Source organism: Cynocephalus volans, chromosome 8 (genome assembly GCF_027409185.1).
Source record: "Cynocephalus volans isolate mCynVol1 chromosome 8, mCynVol1.pri, whole genome shotgun sequence".
In the NCBI taxonomy this organism is placed as follows: domain Eukaryota; kingdom Metazoa; phylum Chordata; class Mammalia; order Dermoptera; family Cynocephalidae; genus Cynocephalus; species Cynocephalus volans.
The window spans coordinates 9344353-9368424 of record NC_084467.1 but is presented as its reverse complement, the minus strand read 5'-3'; the positions used below and the strand labels follow the sequence as shown (position 1 = coordinate 9368424).

Genomic DNA, 24072 nt, shown 5'->3' with positions numbered 1-24072 from the left:
GCGGTGGCATGGGTTCCCCTTTCTCCACCCGGACTCAGGCTCACCTCTCCCACCGCATTCACCACAGGCAAGTGGCGCAGGCCCATCGTTCTGAAGAGGTTGAAGACTTGGGAGACGTGAGTGTTGGGCGAGACGGTGAAGGGTGAAGGGTTCATGTATGGGGTGACATCCTGCAGAAGAGACAGCACATGTCATCCATGGCCTGAGATGGGAACAGAATGGACAAGCAGCGTTTCATGCAGGACAGGCCTAGAGGGACAGCACTTCTCACCACGATCATCCGTGGGTTCAGCAGCGTCAGGTCCAGGTCATGGATGTCAGGGTACCGTGGGTAATCCTCGGCCATCTCAGCGTAGGAAAGGCGTGGCTGGCTGGCGCACTGCAATTCCAACCAAGACACTGCCCTTGTGCCAAGCAGCAGCAGTTGGCAGGGTCACACCTAGAGTCCCCTCCCCTTGATGTCTGCATCCGCCCAGCCATGGTCCCGCTGAAAGGCATGTCGTGCAGAGCAGCAGGTGCTTTGGAGCGACTCAACCCAAAGCCAGTTCTTGGCCAATTCCTAGCTGTGTCACCTGGGCAAGTCCCCTGATCTCTCGAAACTTCCCTTTCTTCATCCATAAGATGCAAATGGGTTGGTTATTTTGAAATCTAAATGAGAAAAGTGCTAACTAAACTGTGTCCCCAAAGAAGATATGGCCAAGTCCTAAGCCCTAATACTTGTGAATCTGACCTTACTAGAAATATGGTCTTTGCATACGTAATCAAGTTAAAATGAGGTCATACTTAATTAGGGTGATTCCTAAATGCAATGACAGGGTCCTCACAAAAAGGAAGACACACGGGGAGAATGTCATGTAATAACAGGCAAAACCGGAGTGACATGTCTACAGCCAAGGAAGGTCAAGGACTGCAGGCAACCACCACGAGCTAGGAAGAGGCCAGACAGATTCTCTCCCAGGTCTTCAGAGGCAGCCTGGCCCTGCCAACACCTGGATCTTGTACTGTGGCCTTTAACCACGAGAGGTTCCGCTGTTTCAAGCCCCTCACTCTGCGGCACTTTGATAAGCAGCCATAGGGAAGCATGACAGTAGCTCTGCTGCTATTCCTCCATTCCCAGTCTCCTGGGTTCTCCCTCGGTTCTCACTGCCCAGGCCAGGCACACCGTTGGCACCACCTGCCTCCTCCCCTACCCCACATGCAGCTTTGCCCTCACACCCATCCACTGCCAGCAGCAGCCCCCAGCTCCCTGAGCTTTGCTGGGCCAGGCCAGCTGGTTTCCGCATCCAGGCAAGGACCTGCAGGATCTACCCGTGTCACCCCCTCTACTTCCTTGTCCCTGTGCTGCATGTCACCTTCCACCCCACCTGCAGCCAGGCTGTCCCCCAACATGGCCCATGGCCCTTTCTGTCCTGCCTCATGTTAACTGTTCTCTGCAGGCCAGCTGGACCATGGGTGGCCTCAGGCTGGCCTCCCATGGCCAAGACCCCAGCCAGGAGAGTCAGTGTGGAAACGGGGTCTCTGGGTAACGTGTTGGAGGGTGTGTAGGTCTCGGGAGGCTCCAGGGACCCCTTCAAACAACACATCCCACCCACCCCTCATATCTCTAAAAGCCAAATGAAAGGGGGAAAAGAACTACAGTACAACCAATGGAAAGAATGGCGTTTCTTTTGGTAATGCATTTAAGAAAGTGCATTCCTACCAGAAATTAAAATACAGAAATTGCATTAAAAGACCACAGGCCAGTAGAAGGCACTTAGCAAGAGTCCAGAGACTAAGTGAAGCACAACTGGAGGGGAACCACACTGCCCTCACCAGGTGTCACTTGGAGGGACACTGACTGTAGCAAGGGGCCATGAGGCAGCATGCACCACCAGACACAGCCCAGACACATGAAAGTTGCTCAAAGAACCACCTCTCTCTCCCTGAAGTTCAGGGACCATATTCCTAACAACCTCCTGCCTTCCAGAATCCTGGTGACTTACCGACTGACTTTCAGAATAACAAACTCCCCGGACGAGCAGGGTGACAAGTTGTGACCGAAGGATCAGGCCATGGAAGGTCAGAGGGCGGAAGCGTTCCTCCATGGTCCAGTCTTCACTTGGGGACTGGTCAGGGTATAGGTTGGGGTAGGGAGTGTATCTGTTACACAAAAACCAGACGCTGCCTAGTGCACCCTCAGCATGATGGCTTCTTGTCCATGCCCCAGCCACTTCCCAAGTTCCCACGAGGCTCGGGAGCTACCCAGCTGCACCTGGGCATTGGGCTGGCTTGCTCGTGCAGCCCACGGGCAGCTGACCCCTGGGCGAGCAGCCCATGCTCACCTCCTCTCGAGCATCTGCTGCAGGAGGTCTTCCTTCTCAGATGGCTCCTCAGAGATCACGTGCTCATCGCACATGTGCCGCAACTCGCTGGATGGGTAGGACTTCATGGACTGGCTCCGTCTGCGCTGTTCACCAGCCCGGGTGAGGATGCTGGATTTCTGTGTGGGGGAGGGATAACGATGACGGGGCTTCTACAGGGAGGCCCTGAATTGCTACCCGTGGGCACACCGACACGGCAGCACCCACTGAGCTTAGGGACTTGAGGACAATGAGGGTCAAAAGCACATCCTAATGTAGGAAAAGCAAGGAATTCTCAGTGGCTCAGGGGCTTGTGATTCAAAGGAGCCAGTGAGAATCCTAGGACTGGGCTGGAGACCCTGTCGTGTCTGCCGGCCTAACATCCCTACTCTTTTGATTTGGGAAGAGCCTCTCAGTGCTCTAGAGGGGAACGTCTTGTCTCCTAAAGCTTCTCCTGGTGGGACTATCCATTGATGAGCCCACCCCCAAAGCCACCGTGCCAAGGGGTGGGCACATGATCCAACTCAGGCAATGGGACTCCCCCTCTCCCTGGATCATGAATTGGGAGTACTCCAAGGACAGAGAACAGCTGGTGTGCATTCCTCCTGGGTCCCTGCACCTGCCTCCCCAGAGCACCCAGGCTTTCCTCTCAGTCCTGAAGCTTCCAGTTGGTTTCTTTTTCTTTCTTAAGTAAGTCAAAGTCCACTTCTGTTTTTGGCAATTCTAGAACCCTCCCTGATACTTGCACAAAGTGGATAATGAATAATGAAACCTGCTGACTTAGAAAAAAAAAAAGGTCTGTGCATATGCTTACTGACACAAGAATGAATGCACACTTTGATGGCCCAATAAAGTCCAGCCTCACTAAATCCAGCCTCACTGTCGCACATAGTAAAGATAGTGCTGATTCTCCCTGGGAGCCAAGTGCGTCCATGCCAGCTGGGGAGTGTGGCAAGCACTGAGCAGCCTTTCCTCTCAGGCTGTTTTCTTTACCTTGAATTTGATGTTGTTACTAATAAGCTGGTTGCCCTTCATGAATTCCTTCTCATTGCCCCGGTTCTCAGTGACCACAGGAAAGGCGTGGTGGACTGTAGTACGCAGGATGCTAACCAGAGACTGGATGCGGGTATGCGGGTAGACGTAGGTCAGGTTGGGCTCCATGACATCACTGGCTCTTAGCCTGGGGGAGGGAGGGAAGCCATCCAACCTCATGACAGAGCCTGCAGCCCCCCTTGGAGCAGTTTGTGATAGGGCCATGCTGGTTCTCCATCATTGCTTGTACCACTAGGCCTGCTCTTCTGAACCCAGTGGTTCTTGAACCCAAGGCCTCCCTTTGTACCTGCATCCCCTTTGCACATGCTATTCCCCATCCTCAAATGCCCTTCCCTGCTTTGTCACACTGTGGGCCTGTACTCCTCTCTCAGCTTAATACAAGTGCTCCCTCTCAGTGAACCCCATCAGCTTGCCCACCTCCTCGGCACTCCATGGCACACTCCATGTGTGGCTAATTATACCAGTGGAATTTACAAAACAATGAGCTCCTTTAGTTCAGGGGATGGGAAACCAGAGTGCACAGATCAAATCCAGCCATGCTCACTCATTTACACACTGTCTGTGACTGCTCTCATGCTCAATGGTTGGGACAGCAGCCATACGGCCTGCAAAACTGAAATATGTGCTACTGGCCTTTTACAGAAAAGGCTTGCTGGCCCCTGCATTAGCCTATAAGGGCTTGATATCCAAACAGAGGAGGCCTCAAATATTTCTGGATTATTAGGTGGGTTAATAGGTGATTATGTGCAGAATAATCAGTGCTGATGGTGCGACATTTTCTTAGGCACACGTGAAGCAGGCTAGTTCTCATTCCCAGGGCTTGGTATACCCTTACTTTAAACATTCAATCATATCACAAACTTGATCCAGAGATCTCAGTACATATTTAACCAGAATGCCACAGAAGCCAAACACAACTGAGAAGAGGCCATGCCCCTAAGCTCCCACCGTGCCCCCTGCCCCCTGCCCAGCCCACTCAATTCCCAGCCACCTTGAGCTGCTCAATATTCCCAGATATGCTTGGGAACAAATGTGCTGCTTCTTCCAGCCCAATAAACTTGAGTTACTGTTTCCTCCTTTAATACCAACATTCCTTAAGCCCTAGAGCTTATAAATTCTGAAACTAGGATGAGAGAAATCATGGCCTTACTTGTCCATTTCCACCTCCGTCTCCCACTCCAGAAGAGGCACACCTCGCAAACCCACGTGGATATCATAAATGCCCTTATTGAAAAAGTCCCCGGTCCATTTGGCCACCTGAAACACAAAGTGAAGACCTGAAAACAGGCCCTTTGGGATGAACTTGGCCCTGAGCTTGAAAGTACCTTGGAGGGAAGTGCTCACCATGAGTGTGATAATAATGGGAAGCCCGTAAGTGATTTCGTTGGTAGACTCAATCAGGATGACTGTGAGACTGATGGTCATACGGACGATCCCACCCAAGAAAGCTGCGGCACCAATCACAGCAAAGGTCCCTGAATAGATGTGGCCCAATCCAATGTAGCTAGTGCGGAAAGAAACCAAGAACGTGGTTACAATCACATTGGTAGGTTGGGGGTGGGTTCAGGAGGGACCTGCGGTTTGCACACTTGTGAATATGCACATACGTGGGCACGCACATACACACAGACACACACACACTGTACCTTTTTAGGACATTGGCGACTAAACGTCCAAAAGCAGCTCCACATAGCAGAGAAGGCACAAAAAGGCCGCTCGGAACAGAAATACCATAAGTCCAACACGCAAGTAAGAAGTAGAGGATGCAGAACAAGGCCAAGGTGATGGGGCTGAAAGTACCTGTAAGGCGAGAGCTGCCCTGAGTCCCACTGCAGACACCTGCCAAGGCCCACCAGCCCATCTCAGCTCCCACCAGGCCCTTCCCAACCCCAGTCGGTTTAGCTTCCAACATCGGAGGTAGGAACTCTAATCTTCCGTCCGAGCCGGATTACAAAGGGAAGTCCTGCTCTTTGCTCAGCGTGAAGGGCAAGGCTGGTGTGTCTGAGATGAACCTGTCACCTGGGAGTGGGCTGCAGCACAAGACACTCACTGTCCTGGTGGAAAAGCTGCAGGATGGCAGACTCCTGGGGATTGAAGAAGAGTGTGGCCATATCATTGTAGGTATCATTGGGACAAAAAAATGTCCTGATAGTGGAATTCACATCTTCTGATGTCACCTAAGAAGGAGGAATCAAAAAGTCAGGACAAGGGCACCTCTCCAGAGCACTCTTGAGTCTTCAAGTGAGATGTCTCCAGCTAGGTCAAAAGTGTCTGGCTGGACAGCACCTGCAAGTTCAACAGGCAGCAAACACTGACCTATACCCAACAATAGCCAACTGTGATAATAAGCTTTGTACTTTGAATGCAAAGAATGAAAGAATCAGCATGAGGGCCTTTATTCAGCCATGCTCATAATGACAACGTCACGACTATAACTCACCATGGATTCGGTTCTGCTTCTCTCCTGCTACCAACTTTGTAAGCGACCCTGCTAGCAGCCTGGTCTGGGAGCCCCAAGGACTATGGGAAGGTGAGGCAGGGGAGAGAAGTGGCTAGGAGTTGACAGGTGGCTGGGAGGAGAGTCTGGGGCACTGTTTGACATAAAACCCCAACTTTGGTTCCAAATGAAAAAAGCTTTTATCCTGAATTTGCTGCAAAAGAAAACCTGCTTTGGGATGGCAGACACCAGCTCCTGTCTGCCTCTCCCCGCAAAACCCATCTGGTGAATGGAACCCAAACTAAGAAAAAGAGATTATTTCTCCACATTTTAGACCTCTTACTCTTGCTGTCACTGTGTGTGGGAAGATGAGAGGCTGGTACACCCAACTCCCTAGAGGGCAAGGGTGTTTGGAGCATGACATTTCTGGTTTTCTGTTGATGGTGTGCAGGGAGGTACATCACACCCATCACTGTATACATGAACAGGAAGTGTTACTTCAAAGATTACTTAAGGATATGGGTTTTTCCTGGATTCACTATTCATGATGCTGCAGAGACGCCTTATGTGGACATTATAAGAGCACCAGGTAAAGGTTCATATCATCCTACCAATTCAGCCTGGCTAGGCAATACAGCTGGATGCTGGCTGCTGTAGGAAACAGGACAGCTTCCCCTAATGGCAGAATCCACTAATGGCAAAGGAGAAATGTGTGCAGAGACCCAGCATCACAGAGCAGAGTCAACAGTGGACAAGCTGAAACGATAGCTTAATAATCAACACATGCAGTGTTTCCCAAACTATGTCTGGAGGAACAGCAATTCTGCAGGCTCTGGAAAGAGTCCTGTGGTGACACACTTCTTGGAAACCAGTGTATCTGCTAAAAGAGCACAGGTTCCAACATCAGATGACTTTGACCCTAACTCTGCCACTCTCTAGTGACCTTGGGAAAGGTATTTCATTTCATGAAGCTTCAGTTTCCTCGTCTATAAAATGGGAATAACACCTACTCCTTGTGCTAAATATTACTAGGTGAGTGACCTTGGTCAAGGCTTCACTTTGCTTGTTTTCTCATCTGTAAAATGGGGATAACACTACTACCAGCACAGTGGTGCAAAGGGTGAAATGAGAGCATGTATGTAAAGTGGAATATCTGGCACATGATAAACACGCCAAACGTTGTAACATCTCTTGGATACTAAAGGCCCTAAGAAGTCTCCTATTACAGAAACTTTTTTTGTTTCTTAACCACAGATATCAACGTTCCATAATAGAGCACATTTTGAAAAACACTGTCTGGTAATGAAGTGGCTTTGGGAATAATGAACAACAAAGGTTGGCAAACTTTTTCTATAAAGAGCCAGAGAATAAATATTTAGACTTTGCCGGCCACATACTGCGGCACATTCTTCTCCCTGCCCCACTCCTGACCCCTTTGAAAAATGTAAAAACCATTCTTAGCCTGGGGACTGGGGACTATACAAAACAAGCAGTTGCCAACGGCCAAATGTGGCCCTTAGGCCGTCGTCTGTTGACCCCTGATCCAATGTTCTAGCTATTCGTGGACTATTCCGGAGATACTGAAGAGGCAGCCACCCAAGACAAGGGCCCCAAAGGGAATCTGAGAGATTCAGGTGGCTACTTAGGAGCAACAAGAAGACAGAGTTGTGAGAGAATACTTGCCAGCCTCCATCCCAGTGGCCAGAGCCACGTACTTGGCTGACCCACTCGGCCACATATCCAGCCCCCAGAACCAGTGGGCTGGACCCGAAAGTACAGGGCAGAGTGAGCGCCAACACCCACCTCATGGGCCAGCTCCTCAGGGAAAGGTTCTGGAAAATAACACATACCCTAAGAAGGGAAAAGGGGAAGTGCAAAAAGGATGCATGGCAGTCAACGATCTAAACCCAGCAAGAACCAGAGGATGCTGGGAAGAGTCAGGACCGTTGCTCACCCTGAGGCAGACATTCCATTCTCCCTGCCCTAACAGTGACTCTCCCGGTAGGAGAGAGCGTAGGTGAAGCAATGGGTGCTGAGCCTCAGGGCTGGCGGGCCCCTTTCGGGCATAGAGAGGCAGAAGAATAACTAGGGCTTGGAGAGAAGTGGGCAGTCAGCTTCCTGAGCTTCTGTTCCCAGTGAGTTTTGTTCAACAGAGAGGTGTTCCCCTCTGTGATGGCCAGGGTTCTCACAAAAGTGGAAAAGAGAGAGCGTGTGTGCTGCGCAAATTCCTGTATCTCTCAGCAATCTGATACAGGTGTGGAAGGATGTGCCCAGTACATCTATTAGCTCTAAACAGAGGCAAGTCACACATTTCTGGATTCTTCTTCGTGGGTGTAGGATAAAGGCAGTAGGCGTACTGGGATTACCTGGAGCTGGAATGAGTTATTACTGATTTGACTCGAAGATGACATCTGTCGGCACTCTCCTAACACCATCGAGGCCACAAACACCACCACAGTGGTTACCAGAGCAACCAAGAGGCTCTCTAAGACTCTAGGAAGCAAAGCACAGCTGTTACGATGCAGTAGGAAGATGCCCTGGTCTTGGGAACTCAAACACACAGCCCTGCCTACCCCCACCCCTCGTTCCCCAAAGAACATTCACAGCAGCCCCTGGTCAGTCAACCCACAGGCAGAATTTGTCAGTGACTTGCTGTATTCCAGCAATTTGCACGTAAAAAGTGGGGAGTCAATAAGATGGGCTGCTGGGTCCACATCATCTCTTTCCAAGGAAAAACATGGCCTCCTTCCATTTAAGTCCCAAGGGCAAGAGTCTCCTGAGAGCAAGCCCCTCAGCAGAGCCACACTGACCCTTCTGACTTCATTGTGTGTCTTGATGGCAAGTCAGGAGAGGCCAGGAGGGAACCAGCAACTCTGATATAAATTAAGTGCAGACTTAGCCTCTTGGCCTGTCTGACTAGCAGAGCAGATTTATGGCCCTGTTTATGACCTGTCTTAGATGAGAAATCAAAGCTGGTGCAGAAAGCAGGGTCGTCCTCCTCAGGAGAGATGGCCCGGCCCACACCCAGCTCAGGGAGCCACAATAGGCTGGGGGGCAACTGTGCAGATACCTGACAAGCTTAGGTTTCGGGTGCACGTTTCGCATACGGTACTTTGCAAGCCTCTTGTTCAGACAGTTGAACGTGGCTCCCAGGAGGCCCCCAATGACCCCCATCACGACGAAGAAACCCAAATCCATAGCTGTCCAGAGATGACATTTTTTATCAGAGTCAGAGCACTGAGAGAAGGGGAAAGGGAGGGAGAGAGAAAAACCACAGTAGCCATGAGAACAGGAAGGGACAGAAGAGCAGAAGACAGAAACAAGAGCCGGGCTGCCTTCCCTTTGAAAAGAGCCAAGGCTGCACTGAAACCCTGCTCACACCGAGCCCGCACAGAGGAGACTACAGGGGGCGGAGATGCCCCGCTAGAAGCTGTACCTACCCCCTGATCACCCAGTTTCACAGGTCAAGTAAGAAGTCCTGAGGGAAAGGACAAAACATACCTTAAACTCTCCAAAGTTCAGCAATCCCGGGAGCCGGAAGGAACCCCAACTTCCAAACTGAATCCCAGAACGGAAGAAGTTGAGGGTGAAGGTGGCAGACATGGAACAAAAAAGCTAGGGGACAGGAGACAAAAAACAAGAACATTCTATAGTGACACATCCTGCTCCCTCCCTGGCGCTTTCTCTTAAAACCTACTACTTCACATAGAGACCTGGGAAACCCAGGTTGGGACATAGGGATCTGGACCACAACAGCGGCTATATCTCAAGTGTAAGCATTTTAAATCAGGTTCTATGAAGTTTTCATTCAAGCAGCCTATCATGAGAGCCTATGGATTTAGAGGCTATGACAGACCAGACCCTGCACCAAAAAGGAATGGTAAACACAATGGGAAGGACGCCCTACTCTGAGGTAGGAGCTGGGTTCAAGTCCCAACTCTGCCACTTCCTGCCTTGTGACAATAGCCAGTTCCCTGTGTTCACGTCAGATGGCTCATCAAGAGAAGATAACAGCAGTTTGGTTTCGGGCTTGTTGTTTGAGGGATGGGGAGGGTATTGATATGAAAAATATAAAAAGTCCATAGTTTGGAGGTCACAGGTGCTAGAGCAAAGGAACTTCCAATTGAGTCAACCCTCCCAGTCTCATCAAAACTACCCTTAAATGTTAAATGTATCAAGTAAGAAACGCCCAGTTTAACTTGGCGGGGGGGGGGGGGCATGGTAAGTCTAGAAGGTGGTTCTCACCACTTTCCACGTGAGCCCTTGGTTCCAGAAGGACGAGCCCTCCTCCAGACTGAACAAGGTACCCCCAATTGGGGCCCCGAAAGCTGCAGCGATTCCGGCAGCCGCACCTGCTGACACAAAGTCTCGCTTGTCCCTGAGGAGAGAAGAGAAAGGGAGAGATGGTTTATCCAAGAAAGAACCCTCAGCCGCGACAGCAGTTTCTCACTCCCTTATCCATGAACCTTCTATCTCCAACCTATGAATGGTCAGGGATCCTGAAAGGGCAGGTCCCTGGTGAGGCAGCCTCATTTCACCCAACACCCAAACACCCTCTGCTTCAGAGCTCCCTCAGGTGTAGTGGCTCCTCTGCCTGGGCACAGGGCCGGACAGGAGCTCCCAACATCTGTCTACTCTACGAACATGGAACCTCTGCCCCCAGCTCAGGAGGTGGACCAAAGACTTCCAGCCGTCACTGGTGAAGCATGTTCCCACCAGATCTTCCTTCCAGAAAAGCCACAGCATTAGTGAAGATGTCCAGGTGCTTGCTGGTTACACAGAGAGCAGCAGCAGAGCAATGACTTGCGGAAGGTGTCCCATAGCTCTGCACTGGGGCCTCTGATTCCAAGGGCCTAACAACATGTGAAGGTCAGTATCACACACAAATCCACAAGGTTAAAAATTCCACTGAGAAGAGCATCTTCCAGCCCAGAAAGGCAGCTGACCAAGTAAATCACTTGGCAATACAAAACACCCTCTTGATAATATGCCTGCCTGTGGCCTTTCTTCTTTGGGTTTTCAATCTTGGACCATCTTCATCTCCTGAGATGCTCATAGGCCTAACAGCATGACAAAATACAAGTCATGATGCCACCTTTCACCTCTTATTTTCAGAATAATTCAAAGCCCATTTCTTTTCCTGACAGTCAGGTTTCACACACAGCCTGCCTAGCAGGGGAGACTGTGAGGCAGGCTGGAGCAAGTACTGGGTGTGACTGGTAGTATGGTAACATTTTGTTCTTTAAAAAAAACCAATTCCTGCCCTTACCATACCTGTCGCTTCGGAAATAGGGGAAGTTAAACTGGATCTTCCGTAAGGAGATGCTCTGAAACTAAAACAGAGAACAAAGTCAGGGAGGGGCCCTCAAGGACTGAAGCTGCAGGAACCCACAGCACCTGGGGAGGCGCTTTTGCATGAGCACACCTGGGCAGGTGTGCTGCAAGAAGAAAGAGTCCAAAACAGCAACCTAGAAAAAAAAAAGTTACCTCCTTTTCTTAAAAAAGGTAAGTTCCCGACACACTGGGAGAAACTTACTTTTCCTGACCTCAAACTTTGAGGACCTTCAGAAAGGTCTCATTTTGTGCACAGTCAACAAGTTGGAAGGAAAAAGGGGAAAGGGCTGAGCGAAGGGCTGGGAGGAACTGAAACCTGCTGCAGAAGATCACATGGGCTCTGCTCAGGGGATGTCGGTAGGGGGAGGGGCCCAAGAGCCATCTGTCTGTCTGCTCAAGCACTTCTCAGGCTGGCGCCCACTCCACGCTTAGCCTCCTTCCACCGCTCAGCTCACTCTAGGAGACCTGGCCCCTGAGGCAGTAGCAAGAGGGACATCAAAAGACAGGCCCTGGAAGAAAGAACCTTCTCTCCTTCGCCTCAGCAACTCATAATCACTCCCTCCCCTCAAGAGAGGTAAGCATCCACAAGCGATGGCTCGCAGAAAACTGAGACTCCTCCAGCTTGCAGCCCAGGAATCTGGAACAGCCCATAAAAATGGGAGCTTTGCAGTCCTGAGCTAGTTCCTCAACCTCTCTAAGCCTCAGTTTCCTCATCTGAGAATGGAGACGATGATAAAAACTAAACACTCAAGGTGATTATAAGAAAGGACTTAGTATAGACAGAGTCTGGCACACAGACAGACTTAACTAGCAGCTGCTACTATTACCACGCTATGTTAAATGGAATCAGCATAGAGCTGAACCTAAAACCATCTCAGCTGATGCTTCCAGCCTCTTGGGATCTGGCAGTACTGAAGTGATCGACCAAACCACCCTACGTGGAGGCACTTGGCAATGGCTGCGGAAGCACCAAGTGACCTTCATTTGTGTATGTCACATTTTTTTCCCTGTATGTCCCATTTCTGCTCCTAGGACTCAGCAGGGCATCATTAAAACTTCAATGTGTTAAGTTATGTGCTCTTTGGGAAACAGACCATGTAGTTTTCACATCAACCCAGAATGGCATCAGGTTCCAAAGTCACATTAGGGTCCTCCCAATGGACTTCCCCAAATTCAACAACAGACATGCCCCGAGCCGGCCCAGGAGATCCACTCTGAGGGACCCACCCTCTCAGCCATCAACCCTTACCTGAGGGAGGCCAGCTCCCACCACTGCTCCGCTGTGGATCATGGGGCCTTCCTTCCCCACAAAGAGCCCTGGGAACAGTGAAAAGGGAGACCACCAGTCAGTGCAGGAAGGCCTCAGGGTCAGGAGACCTTTGCTATACAAGCCTTTCTCTTGATGACTATAAAAGAGAGATGATCATATGACTTTATAAGAGGAAGACTGAGCCAAATTCCCATCAACTAAAGTCTGTCTATAAGAGAAAATACTGTTTAAATTCCAAATTGAAGGTCAGCAAACTACAGCTGTTTCTGTACTTTCTTAAATAGATACATTTGAAATGGTTATATAGGTACCAACATAAGATCCTTGATTTTGTCTCTGGGCCCACAAAGCCTAAAATATTTACTATCTGGCCCTTTACACAAAAAGGTTTGCTAAAAGCCAACTTTGCAAACTGACTAGATGGTCATTCTACTTCAAAACAGAACAGTGTGTCAGGTCTCTCTGAATAGTAACATGCTAACAGTGTCTGCATTTAAAAAATAACCCATCAACAAAAAGTGCAGACATCTGCTTGACGGTGGGCCCTTCAGTCCAAATCTAATTAATTTACATACACAATATTTCTTGTCATCTTTGACCCTTGAAGGATAAAAGTCAGAAAGCCCCTCCTTACCTCCAGCCACACTGAACAGCACTCCAAAGGCTTTGCAGAGCAGAGTCCGGAGACGGACGATTCCTGGAATCTTCACGCCATTCAGATAGCATTTGATCTCAGGTATCCCAGAACCTGCTGCCACTGGCTGATGGGGGAGAGCAGGCACACCCACAAACTCAAAATCTACAGCTTACCTTCAACAACCTTGGCAGCTAACGAGGGAGAACTGACCCTCCCTGTCAGCAGCAGCAGCATCACCTGGAGGGCTTGTTAAACCACAGACGCTGGCCCTCCATCCCCCACCCCACCCCTGCAGTTCCTGACTCAGTAGAGGAAACGGAAGGATGTGCATTTCTAACAAGCTCTCAGGAGAGTCAACATCAGTTGGGGAGCCTTTCAACAAGCAGTGTGGGCACCCTACTTCTGGAGATCCCATTGTCTGAGCTGGGATCCAAGTATGAGTAGTTTTTGGGGTTTTTTTGTTTAAGTTTTCTAAGTGATTCTAAAGTGCTGCTAAGGTTGAGAGCCACCACCCTAATCTAGATTTTTCCTCTTTAATCTCTCCAGAGGCTGAAACCTCTCTAAGAAACATCTCTAAGTGAACAAGAGGCCACTTTCTCAAATATCTCTAGTCTAAATATATCTGTCCTGACGAGGAAGAGGGAGAGGAAATGGACAGGGAGAAAATGAATGCAGGACTCAAAACCTCAGGAGCAAACAGGCAATACCCAAGCCACCTCACCTCAATTAAGACAAGAAGGCTGGCCAAGAAGACAAAGGTCAAGTTAAAACCCAAGAGTTCAAGGAGGGACAGGGCAAGGCAGCCTTTCTGGCTGCATTCCTCCACCGCTGCAGAAATGGGGTTAAGGAAAAATGTGCTAGTCAGCCAAGGGTGTCCCTGTAATCATGTGAAATGGGGTAGCTTCTTCTCTTCCAAACCATGTGGGCTGCTGAGTGCACATCTTCCTGTTCTCCACATACACATTTTGAAAAAAATTGCCCGAGATGTCTTCTACATTTTTAAATTACGAAAAACTACATTATGAAAAGTAACATATGCCCATACCTCACAGTCCTAGCTTTAACAAATCTCAACATTATGCCATATTTGCTCCAGATATTTTCTTTTAAATAAAACATTAGACATCATTTAAAAACACCAAAAAACTTTGCTTTCCTTCTTCCCTCCCACGGGACAAACCGCTAACTTGAAATGACTGTGCATCTTTCCCTGCGTATTTTTGCACGGCTCCATATTTTTATTTTGCAGTTAATGTACATTCTACAACTTCTTTTTTTCTCTCTCAAGTTTTTGAGAATTAGCTATGTTGATACAGCCCTAGTTCATTCATTTCAACTTCTGTGTAAAATTACATCATATGAACATAACACAATTTTTCCATTTTCCCATTTGCCAATCCAACTTTTTGCAATGAATGACTCTGTACATGTCTAAGGTCCACATCTAGAAGAGGAATTTGAGTTGTAGGAATGTGCACGTTCCTATTATTTTCCCATCAGTTACTGGCCACTCGGTTTTCCTCTTCTGAGAATCACCTGTTCACATTCTTTGCTCACTTTTCTATTGGATTGTTTGGTTTCTTCCTATATGCTGGATACTAATTATTTGTCTCTTAAAAGCAGAGTAAATAACCTCTCCCAGGCTGTGGACTTGTTTTCACTTTATTTATGGTGTCTTATAGTTGTTGTTTGGGGTTGTTTGTCTTTATAAATAGATGTGTTCAAGTTTTTTTATCTTTTCCCTTACAGTCTGTGCCTTCCGGAGTTTTGTTTAAAAATTATTCTCTAATCTTGACAACATATAGTCGGTTAAAGTTTTGTTTTGCTTACTTACATCTTCAGTCCATCTGGAATTTGTTTTTATTTACAGTATGACGTAGGAATCTAATTTTATATTTTTCCAAAGAACGACCCATGTCCCAGCATCTCTTATTAAATGATCAGTCCCTTCCCCACTGACTTATAACATCATCTCTGTCACTCACCACGTCTGCGTACGTACGGAACAGTTTCTGCTTCTCCATTATTTCCTATTGGTCTAATTGGATATTTCCGCACTAATATGACAGTGCTTCAGTTACTGTATCTTAAATTTTATAAGTCTTGACATCTAGTAGGGCAAGTCCACCTGCTTGTTGTTCAAAACTGTCTCAACTACTTTTGACCCTTTACTCTTCTATACAAGTTTAGAAAGAGAATTTGAGTTCTGTGATAAATTCTATTGGAATTTTGACTGAAACTACATTGAATTTAGAGACGGATTGGAGAAAACAGACATCTTTTGTGGCATTTGTGTCTTACCAACTATGAACTTCAGAACACGTCTATTTATTGAAGTCTTCTTTGTGTGTCCTTCAATGACTGTTGAAAACCTTAAGGCGGAATGGCTAATAAGTACCCCTTCAAGTATGTAGTTTACTGTTAAACTCATTTCTAGACAAAAAAGAATCTCAGTGACCACTTAAGTCCACGAGCACGAGCAACTGTGGAAAGGATACATGTCTGTACTACTCCAAACTTGAGTTGGGTGAAGAGTCGCACAAAAAAGTCCACAAAGAGACCCACCTGTGAAGAGCAAGCGATCCAGCACTCAGCCCCCTTCCCAGGCATGTAACAGGTGCTCTCTTGAGAGCACCGCCTTCCCCCACTAACTTAGGGGGGCTGATCAAGTCACCAACAGCAATATGTGAATGAGCTTCATAAGTCACTCTGGCTTTTGAGGAGACCCCTGCTCCACCCTGGTCCCACCAACCCTCCAAAGAGCAAAGGAAGGGGGAACAGCTAAGTTGAGTGAAGCAAAGTAAAACAAAAAGAGGAAAGGGTGCAGAAAAAGATGTGAGTTAACCAAAGAAGACCGCTCTGTGGTTCAAGAGTAATAACACTTGGGCTGGCTGGTTAGTTCAGTTGGTTAGAGTGTGGTGCTGGGAACATCAAGGTCCAGGGTTCCATCCCTCTGCTGGCTAGCCACCAAAAAACCCCAGAAAAAACAAACAAACAAAAAAAAACAGTAGTAATACTGAGTTGTGTGAGGAACCACTCAACCCTTTGCAAAGGTGGTTTCAAAAGAAGAGTGCCAAAAATGTCTTCAGTGATGTTTAGAAGAATAAGCACACAGCTTAGGGTATTACTTTAAAAGACAACCTTCACTTAAGTGTATGTGGTTTTTGCATGTGTGTTATTAGCATTTCATATTTTATGTCATTATTTGGACTTGTAACCATCTTATTAGTCAATGGTTACTCTGGGTAGAGAAAGCAACCCATGTTCCACTATTCCCCTCTTATAAGTGCTCAGGGCTTAAAAAAGAATTAGAAAGACTTCTAATTTGTGGCTTCAGGATGAAAGGCTTCATGCCTTTAACTCATCATGCCTTTAACTCTGGCCTTCCCTCAAATCAATGCCTGGAGACCTTTTAATACTGAAACAGTAGGTGGTGACAGATCCAAGAGTCAGCAGTCAAAGGAGCTGGTTGCTGCATTATAAAGGCAGGTCTGCCTTCCTAGAATACAAGGGTATAAGGTTAAGCTGTGTACTGATAAATGGTAGTTCAAAGGAGTTTGATATAAAAGTAGCAAAAAGACTAACTAGATGGCTAATGACTATGCTTACTACAGGGAAATTTACAACTAGAAATATACACAGCAAAATAAATACTCCGATTCCGGTCAAACAATTAAATCAACCCAAGTTCCCCCCACAATGGTATCCATCAGAATGTTGCCAGAAGCCTTTTGAATGCCATTATTCTTACCCAGTGTAGGGTAAATGCTGGACGTAGACCTATTCCTCCTCCCCATATATACCAGAGTTCCCCCTCCCTGCTGGGAAACTACCCCTGGCCAAAGTTGTTACCCAAGGAAAGGCACTTCTCCTTTAAAACAAACGGAAGACTGGAGGAAGCGGGAACCCTAAGTAAATGAATCAGCATGTAAATGAGTTTGCACACTGATATTAAACTACTCTGGCGCCAGGAGGATAGGTTAACTTATCTACTCAGCCAGATCTCCCATGCTCTGAGTTGGGTGAGGGTCTAGGCGTAAGCATGCAAATGATTTACAACTCTACTTTGATCTGTTCACTGTATAACTGTTTTACGTACCCTGTGGCAATGCGAATTTCCAGCCAGCCAAACACCACAGCAACTCCCTTAAGTCTAATAAACTGATGTCTCTATCTATTGGCTTGCATGAGTTCTTTGGAATAGGCAAACACAATGCGAGTGCCCTCTCAGATTTGAGGCTCCTGCAATACACCTAATAAGATCTTTCTTTACTCACGAATTTACTACAGTAAAAATTTCATGAGTGCCATGAAAATAAAAACTGTGGTTAGCCCTTGAGATTCTATTAAATACATGTTTATATTTTACAGGAATAACATGTAGAGTTATGTACAAGACTTGTGGGCAATTCTAGAGAAAGGTGATAAACAGGCTGCTACTTAGAATTGGGGGGTATATCTTATTACATCGATGGAAAATCAGATTTGACATGTATCAATTTGATTGACTGCTGACTTTTGCATCTTCTCTTCTTCAGGTTTCACAACATTAAGTCAGCAGTTACGGTTCCAGACCTTTTGCTTCCATAGTATTTGGCAACGATTCCAATTTTACCCTGTCTGTGATTCAGGTGAACTTGTTGAGCCCAGGAACCCTGTCCATTCAGGCATACCCTCCACCCACAACTGCCAGCTCTACCTTCTAGACAAAATTAGTAATGTGCAGGGAGGAGCCCAGGACAGCATAGTAACTTCCCTGAGACCCACGGTGTCCCACCCTGTTTACTGGCACGCTATGCTAAACAAAGGGCACGATATTCACAACTGTGTGACCACAACTTTGCTTTTTCCCTACAGAGTGACCTCAATATCCATGTACTCTACCCACTAAGTTATCTGCCCAGTAGACAGATGTTATTTCTCTTATCAGGTAAATTATGGATTGTGATTCATAATCATATCATAAGAGATGTCTTGCCCAAACCTTGGAGTGCTGAAAGAGCACCAGTTGTATGGATCACATTCATTTCACAAAGCAAAAACAAAAGCTGTGCCAGGATTATTAATTAAAAACAAAAAAAAGGTAAAAAGAAAAGGCAGTCTTGGTCTGATGATAAGTGTTCCAATGTTACAAATGTTTTAATGACAAATGACAAAGGTTCTCCATCAGGTCAGGGCCTTCCCTCTGATCCCCTCCACCCCCAGGGCCTACCACCCCTCCGTACCCCACCTGCTCACCAGCCCAGTGCAGACTCCAACGGCAAACACCATCATCCACTTCACCACCTCATACCTTCGACCTTTCTGTTCACACAGGAAAAGAATGATTCAGTGAGTCACAGGCTTATGTTGGCAGCAGGGAAGGACCGTATCTTGGCCAACCAGTTTTAGACTAAATTCCACATGGACAGCAAGCACGGTGAGGATGACATCCAGTATCTCAGGTGCTTTACAAGGCAAGAATGAAGAAGTCTAAGGGGCGGGGCCAGGTGCATTGACAGTGGGTACTCTGATTGACAGGATGAAGGTCTAGGGAATAAATGCCAATATCTCACGAAAAGGTTAAAAGACCAAAGGGTAGGGATACTTACTGGAGCACTTAGAAGAAGAGCGGGGGGAAAAGTTGTCCTAAGAACTATTTAGTCCCAAGAGATGCAGAATTGTGGGCCTCACCTTATTATCCATGGACTCCAAAACTTCCAGGTAAGGGTCATTGATACAGCGATCATAATCCAAACTCTGAAAGAGGGACATATGAGTAAAAAAGTCACATCCAGGAAGGAAGAATTACCAAAATCTGGAAAGGGACAAAACTCTAGTTTGGTGCTACACGACCTGTGGCTGGGCAGGCTGTTGGCACCTGCAGTATCCAGGAGTAGCTTGTACGAAATGGAGAATCTCAGAGGCCCTCAGACCTGCACCCTCAGGATCTGTGCTTTACTGAGATGTCCAGGTGATTCATATGTACATTAAAGTTTCAGCAGCTCTACTTTAGGTTAATACTGCTTTAGGAAAACTTTTAATTTTGTATTTTTAAACTTCCTTTTTCTGCAAAATATTTAAAGACCTTCAGCTATCACCAGCCTTGCCCAACTTACTCCATTAAATGTGAACAAAAACTTTAATTAACCAGAACCAAATTAACTTAGAAAGTCAATTAATTATAATTATCTTTCATAGTTAGCCTCTATAGAAATGAGGTTAGTCACAAAACAAAGTAACATGGAGACTATATTAAAGAGCAACTTCTGGTTTGTGTTAAGAGGAGGAGGCACAGATTCAGGCCACCTCCTAAGACTGCTATGTCTAAGGAAAGAACAGAACTATGTTTACTAGAGGTGGGGAAGGGGAAGGGAGATGAGGGTTAGAGAGAAATTGGGTAATGGACATAAAGAATGATTATGTTTTGTAATGATGAATATGCTAATAATCCTAATTTAATCATCACATATTGCACACAAATACTGATGGTCAACTCTGTACCCCACAAATATGTATAATCAACTGTTTCAATTATTAAAAAACCTGCTACAGCTAAAGGAATATTCCTTAAATTATGCTTCACAGAACACAGATATCCTGCAAATGATTTGCAGGCGTGCCACAGACATTTCGAGGAACAATTCAAAGGAAACAATTTTATTTCTATGTTTTATAAGAGAAGTAGCAGTCTGGCAACAAAGGACAATGGTCTGCCATGTTCTCTCTCTTCCCCATAACATATTCCCACCAACAGGTCAGCTAATGAATGAGCTGGACATTAGTCAGGTGGCCACACTCCCAGGCAATGGTGCCACATCAGCCAAACACAGGTGTGGTGTGTGACAATTTATTCTATCTATATGACTACCCAGAGCAAGTCTAAACTCCTTTTTTATAAGAGTCCTGGACTAGCAATAGGTGACTGATTAAATCAATTATCATATTTGCAAATATAGAAGACTATGTCGCAATAAGATAATTATAGTAAGTCTATATGGACAGATAAGGAAAATATCCAAGAATTATTAAGCAAAGAAAGCAAGATGCAATAAAAAATAAAGCAAGATGCAGAATAAAATGTATATCATCATCCCATTTTGATTACACAAAATTAGGATTATTTGTATGTCAGCCCACATAATGCAAAAATATCTGAGGAAAGATCTTTGAGGTTGTATTTTAGGAGATGTTCATATCTGGGTATTGTTTGAAATTCTCACAACACACATGATATGCTTTTTATATTTTAAAAAATTATCTTTTTTTTCTGATTATAAAACAAAATAAACACAGTGAGAAAAAAACACTTCTGGGAAACCAGACTCATCCATGAGTGATTAAACATATATACACACATATATACTTAAAAAAAAAAAATCAATTAAGTGACATCAAACCAGAAAAAAAATTAAAATGTCGAAAAATGAATATCATTCTGTGGTATTGTGAGATATATGAAGGTACTTCAAAAAATTCAAGGAAAGATCTGTATTATCTTTAAATTCTTTTTCCATGAACTTTTTGAAGTATTCTAGTATATTTGGTCTTCCTCCCATTACCTGGTATGCAGCTCCTAAAACCCTTCAAGAGTGTCTTCTGCATGCTAACGAGATGACCGGTGGCTGGCGGCCATAGCTTCAGGATCAGGGTGGACATCAGAAAGACCAGGACATGATTAGAGGGTTGGAACTTTCAGTCCCACCTCCCAACCTCAGTGGAGGGGAGAGAAGCTGAAGGTTAAGCTGAAAACCAGTGGCCAGTGATGTAATCAAGATGCATGCCTCCATAATGAAGTCTCCACAAAGACCCAAAAGGACTGGGTTTGGGGAGCTTTACCAACTGCTGAACACGTGGAGGTGTCTGCAGGGTGGCATGCCCAGAGAGAGCGTGGAAGTTTCCCACCTGCCTGCCCTATGCATCTCTTCATATGGCTGTTCATCTGTATCTTTTTTTTTTTTTTTTGGCAGCTGGCTGGTACAGGAATTGAACCCCAGACCTTGGTATTATTAGCACCACGCTCTAACCAACTGAACTAACAGGCAGCCCCTTGTATTCTCTAATTATATCTGTAGTGGATTGAATTATGTCCCTCCAAAACTATTGAAGCTTGAAGTGCATGCCAAGTTGTATGTATTAGAAACTTAGCCCCCACTGTGACTGTTAAGAGGGTGGGAAATCCTATTATGGTAATTGAAAGGTGGAGCCTTAAAGAGATGATTGGATTGTAGGACCGTGTGGTAGTGAATGGATTAAAAATGGTGGTCAGGAGCGTGGTTCTGAGGGATTTAACCCTCTCTGCTCTCTCTGCTTCCACCATCTTAGAATGTGAGACCCCTGGGTCACTGTTGCCACCACCAGATGGACTCTGGACTTAGCCTCAGAAACTGTAAGCAGTAAATTTCGTTTTTCTTTATAAATCTCCCAGTTTCAGGTATCCTGTTATAGCAACACAAAATGGACTAATACAATATCTTTTACTAATAAACTGGTAAACTGGTAAATGTTTCCCTGAATTTTGTGAGCCACTCTAGCAAATAAATCAAACTCGAGGAGGGGGTCGTGGGAACCCCGATTTACAGGTGGTTCGTCAGATGTATATATGACAACCTACTACTTTCAACTGGCATCTGAAGTGGGGGCAGTCTTGCAGGACTGAGCCCTCAACCTGTGGGATCTGATGCTATCTCCAGGAAGACAGTGTCAGAATTGAATCAGAGGGTGCCCCAGCTGGCGTCTGCTTGAGAACTGCCCACTTGTGTGAGAGGAAACAACCCCATACATCTGGTGTCACAAGTGCTGTGTTGAGTGGTGCATGAGAGTAGAGAAAAAAATGCCTTGGTTTTTTCTTATCTCTTACCTTCATACCAAATATGTATAGAAATTACCACTCAATTAACTACTTGCTTTATGGTTTTGTTTAATAATGCTACGGCTCCATAAACGCTTAAAAGGTTTTTCAGTGTCTGGAATTAGGCAGACCTATAGAGACAGAAAGTAGATTATGGTTGCCAAGGGTCAGGGGCAAGGGGAATGAGCAGTGACTGCTAATGGGTACGGGGTTTCTCTCTGGGGTGACGAAAATATTTTAAAATCGACTGTGGTGATGGTTGAACAACTCTGAATTTTAAAAAAAACCCACTGAATTGTACACTTTAAATGGATGAATTGTACAGTATGTGAATTATAGCTCAACAAAACTGCTAAAAAGAGCATTTAGAAACAACTGCAACACCAGAACACCAGAATCTTTTTTTTTTTTTAAATAAATGAGTTGAGTTTGACACTTTGTAAATACCTCCCAATGGAATATATGATCTACTACTGTTACTTCTTTGCTATGACTAATTTCCTGCTACTTCTGCTGTATAGGTGGCTCTTTAGTTTGGGGGACTAACAACTTTTTTTTTTTTAAATAAAATTTTTATAGGTGTCCTACAGGGTTGCTGCTTGTGGTTATGAACAAAATGGCAGCTGGCCACGGGGGCAGGCGGGGGCCGAAATGCAGCCCAGATTCAACTAGCAAGGGGCACCTTAGTGCTCATACAAAAAGCAGCTCCTACTGGTTGTGGGCTAGGGGTGTCACTATGGCCAGAGCAGGCGGCCTCTGATTCTCTTGTCTTCCGCTCTGAGGAGTGCCTCTTTCTAACTCAAAAGAGTAACACAGGCTCTGTGGAATTGCATGAAAACATCGATGTTTATAATGACACATCTCACAGGTAGGAAGTTATTATTATTCTAACCACACATGATGATGGATGTCAAAACCGGGATTCTAATATCTTGAAGACCCCCAATTTATCAAAGAAAGAGTCAGGTATATGCAATGAACTCTTCCTGAGGCAGGAAGGAGAAGGAGCATATTTTAGAGAGATTTTCAACAGAAGGATTTGTTAATTGACCCTTAATAAATAAAATCTGAGCACTTTTCTGATTAAGTTTCTAACTGAATTTGCTCTTACACAAAGCAAATGCTCTCAAGAAATTCATACATGGAGATGGTTAATTGAGAAATATTAATGATTCACATGAAAGAACATTAACTCATAAAATTTATGTGAATATGCATATCAGCTGAAGGCAAACACATTACAAATATAAGTATAATTTAATGGAAGGAGTGAAGGAGCCTTGGTGAGCTCCCAGAAGTAGGATGAAGGCTGTGGGTCAGTCTCAGTTGTGGTAATACTGATACAGTCTGGATGACACCAAAGGGCTCAGTGACAGAGTGCAAGGTGATAACACAGTACGGAGCATCTTACATTAATTCTTGCAAACCCGTCAACTATGCACAAGGAAACAACTTCTCAAAAAATATGAGAAAATACACCAGTGGATACAGTGCTTTTTGATTCATTAAAGGCAGTCCCATCAGAGTAGCATATTAAACTATACTATGGTGGTGTAATTGGCAAAATCTAGAGGGTAGAAAATTCCAGAGTCCTAATTATGTTGTCAAATAAATTACAAGGAGAAAAAAAAAAAGATGAATGAGGAACCTATAGATTAAAAGATATTTAGGGGCTGGATGGTTAGCTCAGTTGGTTAGAGTGCAGTGTTCTAAAACCAAGGTCAAGGGTTTGGATCCCCTTACCAACGAGCTAGCAAAAAAAATAATAAAAAATAAAAATAAAATAAATGAAAGATTTTTAAAAGACATATCAAACAAATGCAATGTGAGGACCTTACTTGGAACCTGATTCAAACAAACTTATAATACATATGACATAAAAGAAAAAAAGAAAAAAAAATACATATATCAAAATTGGAAAATTTGAACACTGGGTATTTGATATCAATGAATTGTTAATTTTTTAGACGTGACAACGGGATTGTGTTATGCTAAAAAAAAAAAAGTCCTTATCCTTTAGAGATACACACTTGAGTTATTTATGGGTGAAATGATGTGATGTATAGAATTTTCTACAAAATAATATGGGAAGGGAGAAGTGTATGAAAGCACAGATAAACAAGGTTGGGCATGAGCTGAGTGACTGTTGAAGTTGTGTGATGAGGACAGGGG

General features: G+C 45.5%; 1 protein-coding gene across 1 annotated transcript in view; it reads right to left on the bottom strand.

The window, feature by feature from the left end:
* Positions 1-24072, bottom strand: part of CLCN6 (chloride voltage-gated channel 6) — a 30525-nt gene that overhangs the window by 4355 nt on the left and 2098 nt on the right. Inside the window, exons 3-22 of the mRNA XM_063104348.1 lie at positions 18744-18809; positions 18309-18374; positions 15569-15635; positions 13792-13898; positions 13068-13194; positions 12413-12480; positions 11104-11162; positions 10075-10207; positions 9331-9444; positions 8900-9066; positions 8196-8322; positions 5443-5569; positions 5039-5192; positions 4737-4896; positions 4543-4649; positions 3333-3519; positions 2322-2479; positions 1983-2139; positions 272-379; positions 45-170 (exon numbers count right to left, since the gene is read on the bottom strand). Coding sequence (XP_062960418.1) covers positions 45-170; positions 272-379; positions 1983-2139; positions 2322-2479; positions 3333-3519; positions 4543-4649; positions 4737-4896; positions 5039-5192; positions 5443-5569; positions 8196-8322; positions 8900-9066; positions 9331-9444; positions 10075-10207; positions 11104-11162; positions 12413-12480; positions 13068-13194; positions 13792-13898; positions 15569-15635; positions 18309-18374; positions 18744-18809 — 2385 coding nt within the window. The remainder of the gene's footprint in view (positions 1-44; positions 171-271; positions 380-1982; positions 2140-2321; positions 2480-3332; positions 3520-4542; positions 4650-4736; positions 4897-5038; positions 5193-5442; positions 5570-8195; positions 8323-8899; positions 9067-9330; positions 9445-10074; positions 10208-11103; positions 11163-12412; positions 12481-13067; positions 13195-13791; positions 13899-15568; positions 15636-18308; positions 18375-18743; positions 18810-24072) is intronic.